This window comes from Pyrgilauda ruficollis, unplaced genomic scaffold (genome assembly GCF_017590135.1).
Source record: "Pyrgilauda ruficollis isolate IOZ18807 unplaced genomic scaffold, ASM1759013v1 scaffold15, whole genome shotgun sequence".
NCBI classification, from domain to species: Eukaryota; Metazoa; Chordata; class Aves; order Passeriformes; family Passeridae; genus Pyrgilauda; species Pyrgilauda ruficollis.
Genome location: NW_024513654.1, coordinates 13,882,747 through 13,901,891, shown reverse-complemented (window position 1 = coordinate 13,901,891; position 19,145 = coordinate 13,882,747). Strand labels below are relative to the sequence as shown.

The window sequence follows — 19,145 nt, the reverse complement described above, 5'->3', positions numbered from 1 at the left end:
CAATCATGCAGGCTCACCTGGCTGGCAAAGACATAGAATGTCAGACAACAGGTCTAAGAGAAGATTAAATGTCTCTTGGGAGGCAGCATCAGTCTGCTGAACTTTGCTTCCAGGTAGCACACGGGGATGAGTGCCTCGTCCCTGTGAGCAGTGTTTTCTGGAGAAGGGCTGTGTGCTGGACCTCTTGCCTGGAACAGGGCTGGCCTGGGCAGCCAGGGAGCACTCCTCCCTCACCATCAGACCATTAGAATAAATAAAACAGCTCCGCTTATGCTGGATGAAATCAAGTCTTCTGGACCGCGGCCTAAACACGGTCAACAGCTCCTCTGGGCCCTCGGGCTGCCAATAGCTTGCACCTCCTAGTGAGTCTGTCCTTGGGAAGGAGCCATTAGAGGCTAAGGAAACTTCACAGATCTCCATCCTTTGAGAAGTGGGAAATCACCACTGATAGGACTTGCAGCACCTCTTGTGTCAGGAAATGGAATACACAGGAAACACAGTGGTTAAAACTTCACTCACGCAATGTCCCAGGCAGTGCCTTGCTGGAGCATGGCTATCAACACCATTTCCAAAATTCCTCCAGGGCACTGTGGAGGCTGGGTTGCCCTTCTGCTCTGTCTTTGTGGTGCTTAGACTGTATTTGAGTGAAGAGCCATCAGAAAGCTAATCAGGTTTTCCATATTCTCTGACAGTTGTGGGCTCTTGTTGTCTTTGCCATCCCAGGACTTGCCAGCACTGGAGTACCAGTAAAATTCACCTGAAAGAAATTACTATCCACTAGGGCCTGACAGACCAGCTCAATAAATTTGTCCCTGATGCTGCCACCTCTTCTAACACAAGTGCTGCCTTTGTGCCTTTCTTGACTGGATGGCCAAAGTGCTCTAGAAAGATAGAGCCTGTTTCTACACACATGTGCATAAAATATTTCACATTCCTCCCTTAATCACTAGAGATATCTGCTTCTTCATTGCCATCAGTCTTTGTGATCAAAGCTGTTGTGTTGCACAGCAGCACATCACCACCAGATCTGGTCAGTGCTGCTGGGAAGAGACTGAGGCTGCCCAAGTTTGCTGCTTTCATCCTGGGCACCCTCTGTCTCTCTGTTTTCTCTCCAGGAGGTGATCCTGGTGGCTGACTTGTCCTCCTGGTGTCCAGATGCTTGCCCTGTTTGTCCCCCTGGTGCTGACATAGCACAAGATCCTGTGGAACCCTTGGTCTGTGGTTTGAGTTTTTATAATTTTGTCCTATCACCTCTCTTTAAATAGGAATTCCTTATGCTAAACTTTCAGACTGAGGGTTTGAAGAGATGACCTGAAATCTGAGTGAGAATCTGTTGAGTCATTTCTGAGTGCTGTGAGCATATTTCTCAGTTCAGAACGTGGAGCATTTGTCAGCTGTACAATAATGCACAGCAAGCCACATTTTGCAGGATGAGGCTTCCAACATGCACAGTCTCAGCAGTAAATGGAGCAAGGTCATTGCTAATCTGGAAAGTAAATGCTTTGGAAGCATTTCCTCTCAGAACAAGACTTAGTTTTTTCTTCCAGCTGCTAACACCTTCCTTCCTGCTCAGAGCAAGCATAACCTTCCTTAGACACAGAAAATTTCCTGTTCTCCACTGTTAGAAGCTTTCATCCCTCCTTTTGTGTCTCCCTTTAATCTCCCCCAGAATGCCATGGTGTGTCCGTCTGCCTTTCACTGGGCTCACCTTTTCTTGCACTTCCCTCTCCTAATGCTGCCCACATGGTTCCCATTTACCAAAGGTGGGAGCCAGTGGGCATATCCCATAAGTAATCTGAGTCGATGGGATTTTCAGGTAGAATTATTTAATTAGAGACCGCCAAGAAGTATGGGGGGATTTATTTTAATAAGTTGATTTTAATATTTTCCACGAATTTATTTTTCAGCAGAGATTATGCTGTATCCAGAAATAAAACCATTTACTTAACCAGTGAGATAATCAGTTAAACCCTGAGAAATTACACTTTTTTAGATCAACCTTTATCCCCAAGAATCATCTCAGAAGTCTGTCTCCTCTGGCTGGGGAAGAATCCCTTTCAGAGGTTTTTTGGTGGTTATTTGTTTAGCTGAATAAGTTGAAAAGTCTGACAAGTATATTGCAAAAACCTCAGATCCCTCTCCCAGAAGGCAAGCCAATGACACCATTAGCTTAAACCAGCACCTCATATACTCGATTTTAATATGACTCTTTAGCTCCAGAGTTTGATGTATTTTCAGTTGAAGGATTTGTGTTTCAGTAGTAAGAGGGGAGCAGGAGGGAGGGCAGTGCTGTAGGTCACTCAGCAGTTGGGTACACACATGTATTAAAAGCCATGCAGAGCATCTGCTCATGAAGAGCCGACATCTGACATCTAAATCCATTCCAAGAGTGGAGTAACTCACAGCACAGCCTTTTGCTGTGTTTAGCTGAGTCCCACATACCACCAGTGAGTCGTGCTCTCCTCTGCCTCTTCTGCCTACGTGCCTCCCTCTGGTTTTGACAGCCAGCTCTAGGCATGGTACCATCAATGGGTGATACTTTGGAGCTGCTGTCCTGGCAGGCTGTGTAGGCACTCTCCCCATCACTACAGCCACCAAGGATGTGCCAGCCAGTGCAGAGGAGCTGTGGCAGCAGTGCCTGCAGGGTGACTGCTGGGAAATTCAACATCCATCCCATCCAAGTCCATATACCTGTAGAGTTGATCCACAGGACTGGGCTGGCTTTGGGCTATTTTCCAGGAGTATAAAGAGGTGTGGAGCTTAAAGGGAGTTCACCCAAGGCTCTTTGGGTGCTTACATCACTATGGGTCATGCCTGTTCCTCCCTGCTCACCTTCAAAGAATTAACCTGCTCAGGTGATGCCTCCAATTGCAGAAGCTGAGAGTATTGGGGACGGATCTGTGCCCAGGAGGGTAAAGCAATAAATATACATCCAGTGTACCAGGAGTAAAACCACTTCAGTAAAATACAGAATTATTGTAAGAGGGTGTGCTGATAGTGGCAAAATTCTGGGTGAAAAATGCAAAAAAGGTATTTATTGGATACATATGAATCTTCTGTATTTGGCAAAACAATTTGACACAGACTTCATAGTGATTTTTAAGCACTTCTGTGGCTTAGGTTTCCTAAGTGGTCTTTCATTTATTCTGTCCTTCTTCAGGTCTGCTGCTCTTTCACAGTTCAGATTAATGTAACTAACAGTCATGTCACAGTTAATTGCCTCGATGAAAACTAAAGAAAAGAACTGTTTCTATGTCAATATGTTGCTTACTCTTTCGCACTGAGTTACCAATTGATATTTTCCTCTTTTGTCCTCTAATCTGTACATATTTGCAGGGTATTTTCCTGCTGTTCTTTCTGCTGCTCTCTCCCCTGACCCACAGCACAGCTGTTGCCTCTCCATGTCTCACTGGTTGGGAAATGCTGTCTTAAACTCCCTTCCCCAGAGATCCTCTTGACCTGTGCCCTGAATTTGTTCAAATTTGCTTTTTTTGAAATACATTATCTTTAATCTGTTTTTCTTATTCCTTCACTGCCTTAAATTGCTGGGCTTTTTGGTTTTGTAACCACTTGCACTCAAATTTACTTCCATTTTTGGACTATTAATCAACTTTCTATATCAATAATATTTAAGTAATAAACATCCCCTCCCCTGTTACTTTCCCTTCTCCAGAACAACTTTTCCTCACACATTCCAACAGCTTGGAGTGCCTGGGACCTGCTCTGCTCTGTCTTTAGCAGATAAAATGGTAATTAAAATTACCAATTCCTACCATCTCCCGTTATTTTAGCTGCTTTAGTCAGACACTCAAATAGATGTCCTCTGTGTTCTGCTTGCTATTAATGAAGTTCTGTGGGACATTTTCTGTGCTCCTTTTATTTTTCTTGGTCCCTGGAGATATGCACAGAGTCTGTTTCTCACCTCTCTTTGAGCCCCAAAATATTCTTCATGCAAAAAAACCCCAAACAACCCTCCTGATTCCTTCTTCTGTTTCCTAAGCAGGTGACATCGTTCCACATCAGCATTCCCCTCCAATAGTCTTTCCATGAAGGATGTGTGAGGCTACTTGCTGTAGTTGTTTAAGTGTGTCTTGTTTGTTCTCCTGGCACTTAAGTGCAGACAAGGCTGCTTTGGCTCAGCAGCTGGTGAGGAGGAGAAGGAGTCTGAGCAGACCTGTGCTCTCAGAGCAAATCAATTGGTTCATGAGATCCTAAATGCCCCACACAGCAGTGGTTTGTTGACAGAGCTCGGCAAGACTTGTAGGAGAGCAAAGAGCCAAAGAATTGATTGGAAGCTTGGAACATCTTGCATTATTGTGAAGATGCTGAAGACCTCCAACAAATGCCTCTTAATGTTAGAGGAGGCTTGACCTTAATCTTGAGCTATCCACAAGAAACAAAAATCTAGCCGGGCAAGAGTATAGCAAGATCCAGCCACTAGAAAGCCAAAACAGTAAGTTTGGACTCAAAGCCAGGTGCCTATTTTGACCACAGATGCTAAATAACTGCAAAATCTCACACAGGGTAGGCTGATTTCCATAACTGCAGCAGATTTTAAGCTCTCAGTGGGTACCTTTATAAAATAGCTGATCTGTCCTCCTAAGGGACTGGGTTTGACTTGTGCACTCCACATGTGTGTCCCAGGCTGCCTGGTGCAGGACATCATGCTAACGATGCTGGTCTTTTCCAGCCATTCATTGTGCCTCCAAAATCAGGTTCAGACTCCACCCTGTGTGCTTTGGTACAAGATTCCCCCAAAGATTATCCGGGGAGAGCTCCTGCCAAGCCGGGTCCCTCCAGCTGAGCCATATCTGAGAGCCCAGAGGAGCAGAGAGAGCCAGGGCCAGTTCCTTCGAACATTTTACACATTAAGAGCCGGGTCTGGGATCTGTGGGGACCAGTGGAGCTCCGAGCCCGGCGGGCTGTGGTCCTGCTGCAGTGCTCACAGTCTGTGCTGGTAATTGCCGTGTTCCTCACCCGCCAGGCCTGGTCGGGTCGGTCACTGCTGTGTTCAAGTGCAGCCACACTCGGCACTGCAGAGGAGCCCTCTGACATTATCCGAGTGCAGCTGGAGGCATCTATTTTGGCCTTGAAAATGCCTCTTTCTTGGCAGAGCTCTGTGTTTATTATAATGCTGTCTGTAATGTGCAAAAGTACATTTCTGTTTTAACTTCCTTCTTTATGTACTAAAGAGTGTGGTTTTAATTAAGGATTTCAGATTGAAACATTTCCGGTTTTATGTGTTGTTTTTTTGGTTGGGGTTTTGGGTGTTCTTTTTTTTTTTTTTTTTTTAAAGACAGTTTTCAGTTAAAATGTTTCAGAGTTTTGAAAAATACCAGATGCCCAGCTCACAAAGTGTGCGAAGAGTAGTCACTCCCTCTTCCTCCAAGGGAAGTCAGCTGCTCTGCTGGCTGGGAACAGCCAGGGACGGCCGATGGCGAGAACGGGGTCAGCAGCAGGAGAGGATGCGCCGGGACAGGACGGGCAGCTCACCATGCCTGGGGCTCCTTGCACGATTGGAAACATTGACTCAGACCCACAAAATAAAGCACCTGATCCTTGTGGATTCTGGGTTTGCTTCCCAATAGCTAGGGATTGCAAGAGGAGATGGCCAGATCCCTGTTTGGCAGCAGAGCGTTCCTGCTGCAGCACCCGGCGCTGAGGGACTTCACTGATGGCCCCTGCCATCCCTGGCCACCAGCTGCAGTCCCCACCCTTGGGAAAGGCAGTCAAACAACTAGTAAAGTAAACTGATTGTTCTGCTGCACATCAACTGCCTAAAAGGAATAATAAAAACAAGCCAGATTTTAACTCTCCTGGTAGTAGAAGAGCTCAGAAACATCTTATAAAGGCACCCCAAATTTTTGAAAACAGCAGGCAATGAAAATTATGTTAAAACCAGGTTTCTTGAGCCAGTCCCATGATTTTTGTGAGTTTGACTCATGATTTTTGAATGTTGGGGTTTGGCAACAGTGAAGTCCTCAGTTTGAATCTGTTCCCGATGTGGTAGTTCAGCCTCCTCGCATGACTGATCAATGTCACTGTGCTCTGGAGCAGCCAGATCTGGGGGGTGGGAGGCAAAGGGACTGGTACAAGGCTCTGCTCCTTCTGCGGCTCCAGGGATGCTGTGGGGTGGATCTGGCTTGCGTGAGGCTCTTCTGAATCAAGCTGTGTGTCTGCCACGTGACAGCAGTTCAGGCAGCAAAAAATGGAGAATGGGAGCTGCTGAGGGGGATTGGTGAGCTAGAGCACAGCCTACCTGGGCTAAGCATTTTACTGAGATTAAAGGAACATGTTAAAAGCGTGCTTTGTACCTGTGCATCTTTCATCCCTGTTTAGCCATACAGTATCTGCACAGGGTGTTGCTCAGCCTGTGCTGCCCAGCTTCGTTTTTTTCAGGGAAGTGCTGAGAACATCTACCCTCTTGCTGCAGTGTTAGTGTGTCAGGTGCTGCTAGAAAACGAAAGTCTAAAGAAAACCTCTGCCTTGCAACTGTGGCAGATTGAAAGAACATCGTGGATGCATTTTGCCTGAGCAGCAAGTGATGCATGGGGTTGTGTGGGTTCCCCTCATGGCTGCCCTACAGCTGGCAGGAGGAGGTGAGTGTGGGGACAGGCAGGGTACAGTACTTGCCTTCTCACTCTGCCTTGTGTTACAAGATCCAGCTGAACAGGGAGCTGTGGCATTATCTTCTATGTACCTCTGTGTCTTTGGGCTGCACAGGTTTCCCATGCCTGAGAGGTCAGACTCAGCCGCAGGAGGTCACAGGAGTTCCCCCTCCATGGGGCTAGGGAGCAGCCCTGTGCAAGGACCAAGTCACCTCTCCTGGCAGCACAGAAATGGCTCATGTTTGCACCTGAAGCCAGCTTTAAACTCAATAAATCACCATTCTCCCATGCATGGGTAATGCTCTGCAGCTGCCCAGGTACCCCTGCCTCAACACTCCCCATCCCAATGGGATTCACAGCCCTGTCCTCCCTGTGAGTGGCCAGGGAGGACATTTGGTCCTCCCATCAGCTGTCCCTGTCCATCTCTAGCTGCCTGCCATTTGGGAGCTTGCTGAGAGCTTGAGGAGCTGACCACTTCTTACCTATCTGGGAATGCTTTTAAATTGTTCCAGAAACTGCAGTTTGTTGATAAATCACGGTGATTGCAGAGAAGTGTTTTAACTAAACCGTGTAAAAGAAGGAATGAGCTGCAGCGCAGCACTGCCAGCTGTCATTGGCTTTAGAAACACACATCATAGATTTTGTTGCTTTTCAGACAGCTGCGCTTATAGCTGTTCTTATAGCCATATAAAACAGTCATTCTGTCAGCAAAGGTCTGGCAGTGGAGCTGGGTTATGTCTGCAGCCGTGTTCCTGGCCTGGCAGGTTCGCTCCCTCCTCGTGCATAGGTAAAGCCCGGAGGGAGGCACCTCTGTGGCAGGGGGTAACCCATCCCAGAGTCACAGCTTTGCACGGGGTAAAGAGCAGAGCACTGGGCTGTGCCCACCACCTGTGCAGGGGATGGTGCTGACAGGGCTTGTCTCCAGCACCCCTGGTCATTAGGAATGGGTAGTTTCCACACTGAGAAGAGGTTTTGGAGGGTTTTACCCCAAGCCTGCTGTTGGTGCTCAGCAGTCTGACTAAGTGCAGGTCAGGTTCACAATCCAAATCCTGTTCTAGCAGCATTTACAGATCAGACCCTGCTCACAGTCTGCTGTGGTCCATCCTATTTGGACTTCGGAGCTAAATTCCAGAGACTGGAATTAGATTTTTAAAATTTCCTCAAGAGCAGGAAGATAGTGCTATCAAATTTGAAGCTTTTCACAGGATCAATATATAGCTTTTGATAAAACCTCATCCTCTGCTCCTTTTCCTATGTAAAAGACCAGCTTTAAATGCCTGGACAAAATAATATTTGAATACTTTCTGCTCGTTTTATTTGCATTCCTTTATCCAAAATGGAATGACTCAAGCAAGCTGCTGACTTGACTCACTGCTGCACACACTGTTTCCCACCAGCCCCTTGTGCAAGCAGTGTCAGTGAGGTGGAATTGCCACGCAGGCTGTCACTGTCTCTTGACGGGACAAGCTGCCTCCCACAGAGGCCCCAAAGACACCCAATGCAGGCACTGCTGAGCACTGAGGATGATGAGGAGCTGTACCCAGGTTTTCCCTGGAGCAATTTCCATGGCTCAAATCCCGTGATCTGTGGTGGCCAAGGAGATGTGGAAGAGCAGGTGGTGCTCACAGTCTTATTTTCCCTTGCTCTGTTCTTCTGCTCCATTCAAACATGTAGCACTCTCCCTGCTCACCTCCATTTCCCTCTGAAACTTTAGAAGATGCTGGATTCATCCTGATCCAAAAGGGAAAATACCTTAAGTTATGCAGCAGGAGAAAACAGCTTTCTTAGCTGTAATATGATCCTGGTTTCTTCCCAGACACCAGACTGGAACAGAGGGTTTGGAAATTGCCCCTCTGGCCATTATCTGAGCTTTACAGCACTGGGAGATTGAACCCAGATCCCACATCTCTTCTGAAGCTCCATGTCAATTTACACTTGTTCCTAGAAACCATTACTGTCCTGTGAGCTCTTTACCACGCGAGGATTGAAAACAGAGCTATTCTGCTCATTTGAGCTCTCTTTTTTTGCACGAAGGCAGAGCTCAGGGCTCATTCCTTTTTCTCACCATCTGAGGATTAAGCCCAATCCCGACTGCTATCCAACCTCGATGCCATTTACACACTGAACCCAATGCCTATGGCTTTTATCTGAGCCCTTAGAGCATTTGGAAACAGGCCATGCCCCTTGTCTGGTATCAAAAGAATTATATTAATTTGGGATTCATTCCACAAAATGAGGCTGTCAGCCAGACTCCTTAGCAATTGAATATTGAACCCAGACCTCGTGGTTGTCTTCCAAGTTATATGCCAGCTGGGAACTCAGCCCACAATCCATGGCTGCTAGCCAAGCTCCTTATTGGCAAGAGATTGACACCAAGCCCCCAGACTGCTATTTCTGTGCAGTGGTGTTAAGGACTAAACCTTGCTCACGTGGTCAGCATAATCACCTCTGCGCTGGCAGTGAAATGAAAAATCTAGTTAAAGACTTGAATGAATATTGAGGGTCAATGTTCAGCTGCTTAAAGACCAGGGATGATGACAATTCTCTTGGAAAAAGGCCCCCTTGATACTCCAAAGGGAATTGCCCCAGATCCCCATCTGTCCTCCAGCTGGATATAAAATCCAGGTTCTCATTAACACAGTGTGCAGCATTTCTTTGCTGGCTGGCAGTATTAAAGCCAGTTCCTCCAACTTTCAGGTATTCTTCAGATGGGATTAAACTAGATCCCTTTTCTATAGCACCATTAGGCTCTGCCAAAGCACTTCTTGTCACTCAGAACAGACCTCCAATGTTGCACCTTGCCTTGGAGCAATAGGAGAGCCTGGCAGGTCAGGAGAGCAAGGGATAGTTCTGAAAACTTCAGTCCTCCGTGGAGAGAATTAGGAGCCTGACCAGGTAGAGACATCATTTCAGGTGAAATGTGCATCTGAGGCAAGTAAATTTTTCCCTCCAGCCAGCAATTTTGCCCAGGAATTCCTCAGCATCTTTATACAGTGTGGTTTTACTGCATGGCAAAATGCTTCAGAAAACCGAATTAAAACCAAACAATTTCCCAGCTGGGATGGTCATCATTAAAATGCAGTTTTCAGCAACTGTGTGGGTTTCTTGGTAGCCTTGAAATCTCTAAAATTCTCATTAAGCAACAACTTTGAAGGAATGGCTTAGCATGCAGCTACAACAGGAAAACCTTCCCATGATCCGGTGGGATGTTTCAGTGCATACGGACAGTGTGGAATGTTGCTTTGCCTCTGAACTTGCAGCGATGGTGAAGGCTGATCTTTGGTGCTCTAACTGTGCAGATTGTGGATGGGGGGTTCTGGTCACCTTGTCTGACACCCTGTTGTGACTGGGGATGCAATCCTTTGGAAGATTTCAGGCCAGTGTTGCAGACCTGTCTCCTGGGTCTGGAGTTACTCTAATTGTCTGCTGCATATCTTCTGATTCATGTTTATTTGCTAAGAAAACATCAAGTCCTTGCTACACACAAGTGGTTTTATGAGGATTTTCGATGCAAGAGAGACAGAGCAAATGGGATTCAGATGACCATGGTGCAAATTTGTTTGTAAATAAATTTTCCATGTACGCACTTGTTTTTCTGTAAGTGGGAATATCTTTCTTTTTCCATTCATTGCTCTGACCAGCCATCTTACTCATCTCTAGTCTGAACAGCCTGTACTGCCCTTTCTGCCCCCTCCCTGTAAAGCTCTCTTTGGGCTTATCTTTGCCAGGTCTTTCCCAATGCCATGGCTCTGCTATCTCCTCCTGGGTGCTCAGGGGCAGGGGATGCTGCTGGCTTCAGTGCTGGCACCAGGAGCTGTGTGCAGGGACACTCCAGGCTTGCTCAGAATTTATGGAGAAGGCAGAGTTGAGCAATATCTGTGACTAGTTGAAATTGTTATTTCTAGAGCTACTTTTCTTTGCTTTAACCACAGAAGGATTGGTCTCTCAGCTGACCTGTGGATTTGGGAATTTTGCTGTGTGCTGCCCACCCCATGCTCAGCTCTCCTCTCACCCTCCTTGGTGCTTGCATACTCTGTACGTGCAAGAGATGGATGTGGTGGATGGTGGGGAGAGAGGGGGAACAGGCTTTTCTTTCCCATCCTTCTGGTTGCCTTCCCAGAGTTAGAAAAGCCCCTGGCACACCGTGCCAAGTCCTGCCACCCCTCAGCCCACTGACTGATCCCAGCTTCTGTCTCAGCGTGCACATGAATTTCCACTCCTCATGCTAAACTCTGCCAAAGCAAAATTCCTGAAGCAGAATAAAAAATGTGGAAGACTTTCAAACCCAGAGATTCTTGAACTGTCCCTCTTACCAAACAGCGGTCAATACTGTGCTCTTTATAAAGTCTCTAGTATAATGTTTAATTCAGTAACTACAACTGGAAAGCCTTTCCAATTATTTTAAACTGCCAGAGATATTTTAATGTGCCTCAGATTTTGTGTAGGCATGCTACAGAGTTAAGTGCCATCCATCTTTCAGAGAACATTAAAATTTAGCCTTGTATAAAAAGAAGAATTATGGGAAAGAATCCCAAAGGACGTACTTGTCCCTTGAACCCCGCCATCATTTGTGGTTTCACAGACACTCTCTGCATTTTGAAATTGTTTGTCTCTCTCTGTGCAGGGTATGAGATCAATACAAGCAGTTAAAAGCTTTAATTTCTGTGCAGAGCTTCATCTGAGGGCAGGACTGGGAGCAGGTCTTCACTGGTGGCCACCCAGACGTGCATTGCCAGGCTGTATTCACTCCCTAGATGAGTTCAAGCCTCTGCAACCAATGATGTATAAGTCTGAGAAATCACAAATATCTTCTGATTTAATTTTTGTGCCAGGCCTAAGTGGCCTCTGTCTCTGACTACTGGCTGCTGTTTGTCCCAAACCCCCAAGGCACCCACCCCAGTGAGACCCCCCCACCAACACTGCTGCTGGGTGTGAGGGGATGGAGCCTGGGGCTTTGCTGCCTTGGGCAGCCTCACTCCAACTACGTGAGCATTATAAAAGCAAGAAGATGGCTCTCAGCATCCTCGCACATTTCTTTTTCTTTTTTTTTTTCCATTATTCCTTCTTGCTGAGCTGAAGGGGCACATGAGTGCTGAGCATGTGCATCTCTGCACTGGGCAGAGGGGGAGAAGGAGCAAGGAGAACATCTTATAAATCTAGTTCTGCTCTATTAAGATTCATTCTGCTACGACAATGGCTTTTTCTATTGAAGTGCTTTGTGAAAGCCTTGCCTAATGATCTGTTAGCTGGGGAAAGGTTAAATTCCTGTATGATTTTCTTTGTTTGATGAAGAAAAAACAGTGCAATTATCCAGAATTCAAAGTGAGTTTTAGCCAGCTGTTAATAATACTGCGATTCCTCATGTTCTCATTACTCAAAAGTAATGTTGCCGTCCCTAGTCATGGCAGTAAAATATTTATAGCATTTTCTTATGGCCTTATTTGTACATATGGAGGACTGGGCATCACTCAAAGTCTTCTAAATAGGCTTCTTTTTGTGCTTTAGCCATCCATAGAATCATTTGGTTTGAAAAAGGCCTCTAAGATCATTCAGTCCAACCATTATCCTAATACTGCCAGCTCCATCACTAAACTGTGTCCCTAAGTGCCATACCTACACATCTTTTAAATATCTCCAGGGGTAGTGATTCGACCACTTCCCTGGACAGGCTGTTCCAATGCTTGATAATGCTTTCAGTGAAGAATTTTTTTTCTTGTATCCAATCCAAATGTCCCCTGGCACAACTTAAGGCTCTTTCTTCTTATCCTATCCCTTGTTGCTTGGGAGAAGAAGCCAAGCCCCAGCTCGCTACAACCTCCTCTCAGGTAGTTGGTAGAGTGATAAGGTCTCCTGAGCCTCCGCTTCTCCAGGCTGGATACCCCCAGCTCCTTCATAGGCTCCTTACAAAACTTGTGCTCCAGACTTTTCACCAGCTTTTTTGTCTCTCTCCGGGCATTCTCCAGAATGTTCACCTCAACACCTTTCTTATAGTGAGGGGCCCAAAACTGAGCACAGCACTCAGGGTGCAGCATCACCAGTGCTGAGTACTGGGGGACAGTCACTGTGTCCTGCTGGCCACACTGCTGCTGACACGAGCCAGGGTGCCACTGGCCTCCTTGGCCACTTGAGCACACTGCTGTCATACGCTGCATGGCAGTGTTCTTCTCATCTAACTGCAGCTGTCTGCAAGGAAGATGTCCAGTTTTTAAGGCAATTGTCTCAGAGGTGAGAGACATGCCCTTTAAACACTAGTGGTTAGCTGGCTTGTGCAAACTGATCAAGAGCCACTGGACTGGTGCTTCCACGTTTGCACTATCCCAAGACAGTTGCCAAGGATGAAGGAGGAAAGTGGATTCAGTACCTGCTAGTCTTCATATCAAGAGTGACCGTTTTAACAATCTGGTGTGATGCAGAGATAGCTTTATTAGTACTTTTCTGCTCTTTGTAGCTGCAGTGCAGGCTATAGGTCCATCTGTCCTGGGAGACCACTGGAAACGTGCAGGACCAAACCCCAGACATCTGTGTGTTTCTCCTAGCTCACTCCCCCGATTGCTGAGGTTTCCAGCTTGGAAAGTCGTGGCAGAACGTGAAATACACGTGGCATCTCTGCGTCCAGGCACACGGAAACAAAATAAGTGTCATGGGGAAAATATAATTTCACAGTGGCAGGCCCTGTGTTGGGATAAACAGACGTCTTGTTTCCTCTCATGGATGCATGGAAAATCAATTCTCAGTTTTCTGCAGTGGCTCCTAAATGTGAATCAAATTCCCTTTTGTAGTACAGTTGGTTTGTGTCAGTGAAGGTTTCATTTCTAGCAGGGGAACTGCAGGTAACACCTTTTTGGCTATTCTGTTTTGTCATTTGGATGTCTATCTTCTCCTCTTTATTGGAATCTCATTTCAAGTGCAGCTTTTTGCCTGAGGGTCTGAAGTAAATCAGTAATAAGTAACTGTATCTGTCTCTAATTCACTAAATATCCAGAAAAACAGCTAATGTGCCTGAACCACTGGGATGAATACATTAGATTAGTCTAATTCAGCTACTTTTCACTCAGACAGCCAGTAGTGTTTTGAAAAAAGGTTGTGGAAGGGATTGAGAATTTATCTTCCACATTTTTGCATTCTTCTTCTTCTTGTTTCCATAACTTTCCTGTGTTGCATTAAATGTTAGCTATTCAGTTAGCTTATTTCCTGGACCCTCCTTGAAACTTTACTTTAAAAGATAAGTTTATTCTTCTCAGAGCTGGGTCTGTATTCACTGAGACTTTCAGTCACCAGGAAAGGCAACAGAATAAACACAGACCAATAAAGAACAGCTTATCCCACCTGGAGCGAGCAGCTCCCTCTTGTCAGTCTTCCACTTGCACCTCAGGTGGGCAGCATGGCTACAGGAAATCTTGGAGCATCACTGCTGGGCTTAGAGCAATTCCCTGAGTGTGTGGTGGCCTTCCCTGCATCCCCTTCATCTCCCTTGGCAAAGGTGGTGCGTGCTATCACCCTGGTGCCATGGCAAGTCTGATGTGTCCTCTGCTCCTTTATGCCCCGCTTTTTTTGGAAATGTGCAAATAGACCCAGAGCAGGCTGCCTAGACCCTTCACTGTAACAACACATTACTGGAAGCTGACCTAGGTGCGAGTATTTCTCACTGCAGTCCAGCCTAGATGAGGGTTACCTCAGTTTCTGGAGAGAATAGCGTGTGCAATCCTTTGTGTGCAAAGCCTCAGAGCCCATCAAGGTGTAATGCCTAAATGGCTGCCTTGCTGCCCACAAGTCCTGCTCTCCTGTCAGTAGATTGCTTCAGTGTGATTTGTTCTTGGCACTCTCCTGTGGCTGTTGATCATCTCCTTATATTTTGTAAGTGCTGACAAGCAACTTGGTTATTTGTCCAAGTGTTTTTCTGGGCCCTGAAGCCAGTCTGCCTACTCCGTAATTCCCAAGCGCCTCCTTCCCTTCTTCTGAAAGGGGAGCCTATGGTCTGCCCTCCCTGGCCCCCTGGAACCTCCCTATCCCTGGTGGCTCTTCACAGTTAAGTGGTTGCATCTCCAAGGCTGCTTCAGGAAGCTTGCTGAGTGTCCTGGGATGCAGTTCAACAGGCAGGGATGATTGAAAACACCACAGTTATCTAATTGCTCTCTAACCAAATCTCCTCTTGCTGTCACGTGAGTTTGTGTCCTGCTAACACTGGCATTAGCTTCATCAGCAATTTGATTGCTGTTGAGTTTTTAGGGAAGTTTTCATTAAAAAGAAGTGCATTAAGTGTTTTGTCTCTCTGTCCTGTGCTAATGTTGCACCTCCCTAAATAGTGGATCAGCTCTTTCTTTGGTCTCTCCTGTGCTGCTGGTTGGTGCCCCCACTGCTCATCAAGGCCACAGTACAGGGAGATGCCATCCAGGCAGTTTTGGGGCCAGCAGATAGGACACAGATCCCACATAGCCCCCAGCACCCTGGGAGAGCCTGCTGGCAGCAGGGTTTGGCCAGGCTGTCACTAGGCAGGGAGCCCCTCTGTCCCCTGAGGTGACACAGAGCTCCACTCTGTGTGTGCAGGACCGATGTCAGCCCGGTGCACAACGCATGGAGCCTGCACTGGATAATTGCTAGGACTGGGTTATTGCACTGGGGCTGCAGAGCAAAGATCAGGCTGCTGTGGGGTGCAGGAGAGGTGGCAGCTTTAGGGTGGTGACTTCCTCATCCTCTCCCCAGACACTGCAGGGATCTGGTCTGAAAGAGATGCAAGGCAGAATAAGCACAGGAAAGGACAAACTTTCCTTGCCAAGAGCAGATGAAAAGCGATGTTATAAGGTCACTTGTCTCTGGTAACATGGCCCCAGCTCTGACACAGAGGTGGAGGGCATCCAAGTTTCATGCTGGAAGGAGATGAACCCACACCTGGAATCCTATCTGGGTTTCAAAGGTCAGGAGCCTTTCTGTGGTTACAGATGTCGTGGGGATGGCATTTGACCCTGGCTCATCCTACATAGAAGGCAAGGTATGATGGACAGCAGGATCATTTGAACCCCCCTGGAACTAGCTTTCCTTTGAATTACAAACTGTTTTTTGTTTCTTCCCAGCCAGGTCTCTAGACAAACTCTATAACTTTGCTGACTGCTCTGGCCTTCACCTGATCTTTGCACTGAATGCTTTGCGCCGAAATCCCAACAACTCCTGGAACAGCTCCAATGCCCTCAGCCTGCTGAAGTACAGCGCCAGCAAGAAGTACAACATCTCCTGGGAGCTGGGCAATGGTGAGTGTGGGAACAGAGAGCCATGGGAATGGAGCTTGCTGTAGCAGAAAGATACTCAGTTTTGGAAGAGGATACCTGTAGCTCCCAGGATGCTTTACCGGTGTATTTTCAGAGGGATTTAAAGGCCCCTGCTGTAAGGCAGCACCACCTCTAAGACTTGGTGTGAGTAAGTCTCTTAGCTGGACAGTTCTCTCAGTTGGTATTAAGCACATGAAATGTTTCTGCCCTGGCTGCTGGGCCCAGCTGGTCCTGGGGGGCCAGGCCATCTACTGTAGGGACTTGTGTGGGGCTACAGTGTCAGGGGAAGTGGGCAACCCTATGGGGACAGGAGCATGACACCAAGGTACAGCTTCTCCACCCAGCACACAGCAAAAGGAGCACATGAGAGCAGGCAGTGGCTGTCATCCACTCCTCAAAGGCTCCTTCTGTTGCTCTGCAGAGCTGCCTGCGTCCTCTGCAGCGCTCCAGCTGTGTGACAGGGTGAGCTGTGTGCCTCTCTGGAAGCGCAGAGGAGGAAGCAGAGCTGACACGTTTTGTTTGTCAATTTTTATTTTCTCAGAGCCCAATAACTATCGGACACTGATTGGCCGCTCGGTGAACGGCAGCCAGCTGGGAAAGGACTACACTCAACTGAGAAGCCTGCTGCAGCTTATCCGCACTTATTCCAGAGCACACCTCTATGGGCCGAACATTGGAAGGCCCAGGAAGAATGTCGTTGCTTTCCTGGAAGGGTAAGTGGTGTAAAGTTGATCAAAAAGAGCTCAGAAACCCCTCCTGAGACCGATATCCTTGGCAGCAGAAAGGCTTGCTCCTTGGCTTCCCAATGTCCAACAGCCTCCAGGAGACTGAGGCTCTGTGTGGCTGAGCCACCACAGTACCAGAGGTTTGGAACACGGTCATGTGTACGGCTAAAGTTCTGCAGAGGTTCCTGGTGGGATGTTGGGATGGACTGATTAATACTCTCCCAAGCATTTCCAGCATTTCCCAGTTATAGGCAGACTGAGGTGCCCACCTTATTGGGATGTTAAGATAATGCAGTGGTGTGGATGCAGGCTGCTGCAAGCCCAAGAGCTGCAGGGTGAGGATGTGGGTCCTGGCACCACTTACCAATGTGCACATTATTATCTCTGAGTCCTCCTGGACAAATTGCTTTGCTCTTCCCATTTGGTGATTTGTCCTCCCTGTGCTTTCTCCATCTGTGCAAAGGAAGAATCTGTAGCAACTTTCTTCACTGGCCAAGCTCTCTTCTCCCTCCTAGGGGGATTGGCATGTCTCTAGTCTGGGAAGGCCAGAGGTGGAGAAGGAATGGTGACAGAGAGGGACGCAGACACCTGGAGGTGACACTGGACAGCTACAGGAATCATGGAGGTGTGGGAGCCTGCTGGCAGCAGGAGCTGGGTCTGTGTGGCTCGAAGACCATGCAGCAGAAGGGAAATTCCCTGCAGGACTGTAAACAGAAACTCCAGTGCAGAAGGCTGGGCAGGGGGAGGTGTGGAAGGGACTCTGCTGGGAGCAAAGCTGGGTCTAGCATTCATTAACATCTGCAGGAATGATCTGGCAGAAACAATAAACAGCACACTGATGCAGTCCCCAGCGAGGCGGGGAGGGAGCCAGGGCCAGATTCTCAGCTCTGCTGCAGCAGCACAAAGAGACCATAAAGCTGGTTGAACCAGCTGCGACGCCAGCATCCCTCCCAGTGATAAAAGTGGAGGAAGAGTGCCTGTGCCCACACCACGGCTGCGGCCGATGCCCCACGGAGCCCCGCGCTTGGCACCGCGCGGCAGCGGCGCGCGGGGAGTTACAAAATGCTGTAGTAGCCTTGATCAGCAGGAAATCTATTAGCGCCGGGAGGAGCAGGCTGTGTAAGGAAAACAATGGGGATGAGAGCCAAGAAGCTATTAGAGAAAGGGAAGTCCTACTGCTGTGTTTGCCCTTCGTGCGCCGCAGCCGGGTCCCAGGGAAGAGGGGTCGGAAGAGCCAAGTCGCACGGCCAGGGTGGTCCGGCAGCTAAATGTTGCTGGGCTGTGTTTTGACTGACAGCAGCCCTGGGAGCAAGGCTGAAGTGTACAGTCTGGTGGAGATAATGGCAGACACCCCATCCCAAATGAAAGGGAGGATATGTAAGAGCTGCAGCCCTGGTGATGGGATAGTGGGGCTCTTCATAAACCCCCCAGCTGGTGTGGAAAAGCTCTGATGAGCATGCCTGCTCTCCAAGGTATATGTTCTTTTCTCTGCTGCCATCCCTGCCTTCCAGGATCACTCTGTTCCATGGGATGCTCAAAGAGTTTTGTCTCTCCCATGGAGAAACCTTGTGTCCTGCACTCTTGGTGTCTGCAGCTCACAGCAAGTGGCGCACGCCTACGTGGCTTTACAGCCTGCGGGGTCCTGTGGAAAAAGAGCTGCTGGTCTTTCCACATAAAGACCCCATTATTACCAGACAGGGCATAAAGAGGAGGGACAAATATGATTACACAGAGACAAAGGGCTAAACACTCATTTGCAGTGTTTGGGCATGGAATTGCAAAAGGATAAACATATAAACCCCAGTGCCTAACTCTTTGACAGCATGAGCTTTATTCCCAGTAGCTCCCTAAGGTCTCTTCAATATGTGGGTTAGTGCTGCTGAGAGCTCTGTCTTCTGCAGCAGCATCCAGAACTGATCTGCAGGATGTGGCTCAGCATGTGCCTGGTGCTGTCACAGCCAGGACGTGCCTCTCAGGGTCCTGAATGAGCTACACACAGTCAGCAAGCAGGAGAGAGGAGAGGGGATTTAGGAAGATTGTCTCAAAGGCAAATCTGCCACCTGCCTTGCTAGACCCCCATGAGTGATCTGCGTGGTGCTCATGGTAGGTTGAAGGCTCCTGAGTGAAGTGTATGCAGCTCATAGTCCTGATGATGTGAAATTTGTAGTTTTCCTCTTCTTTTTCAAAAAAATGTGATGAACAGCAGAAGGCTGTTCCAACCAAGTAGGAGGTGATATGTCAAGTGGAAGATTGTACATCAAGGGTTAACTAAGGCCGGAGGGGTGAGATGACATTCCCAATGTGAAAATGGGATGGGTGGATTTATCTGCCAGGCAAGCACTGCTGTGTTACATAAATTGAGGAAGTGAGTTTTGGTAGAAGTAATGGAAGTGAGCTGAAATGGGACAGGAGACCTCAGACAAGCCCAGGGAGTGCTCTCCAGCAGTAGAAGCTGGCATTAGATGATCTCCAGGGAGAGCCTCTGGAGATACCTGAGGTCCCAAAACACTCAGAGAAAAGCATCACTGTGAAGTATTAACTAGAACAACATT

The 19,145-nt window shown here is 47.7% G+C and overlaps 1 protein-coding gene across 1 annotated transcript in view; it reads left to right on the top strand.

Annotated features, from left to right (window-relative positions):
* HPSE2 (heparanase 2 (inactive)) overlaps nucleotides 1-19,145 on the top strand; it is a 107,116-nt gene that overhangs the window by 55,219 nt on the left and 32,752 nt on the right. Inside the window, exons 4-5 of the mRNA XM_041461626.1 lie at nucleotides 15,677-15,850; nucleotides 16,410-16,581. Of these exons, the coding sequence (XP_041317560.1) occupies nucleotides 15,677-15,850; nucleotides 16,410-16,581 (346 nt within the window). The remainder of the gene's footprint in view (nucleotides 1-15,676; nucleotides 15,851-16,409; nucleotides 16,582-19,145) is intronic.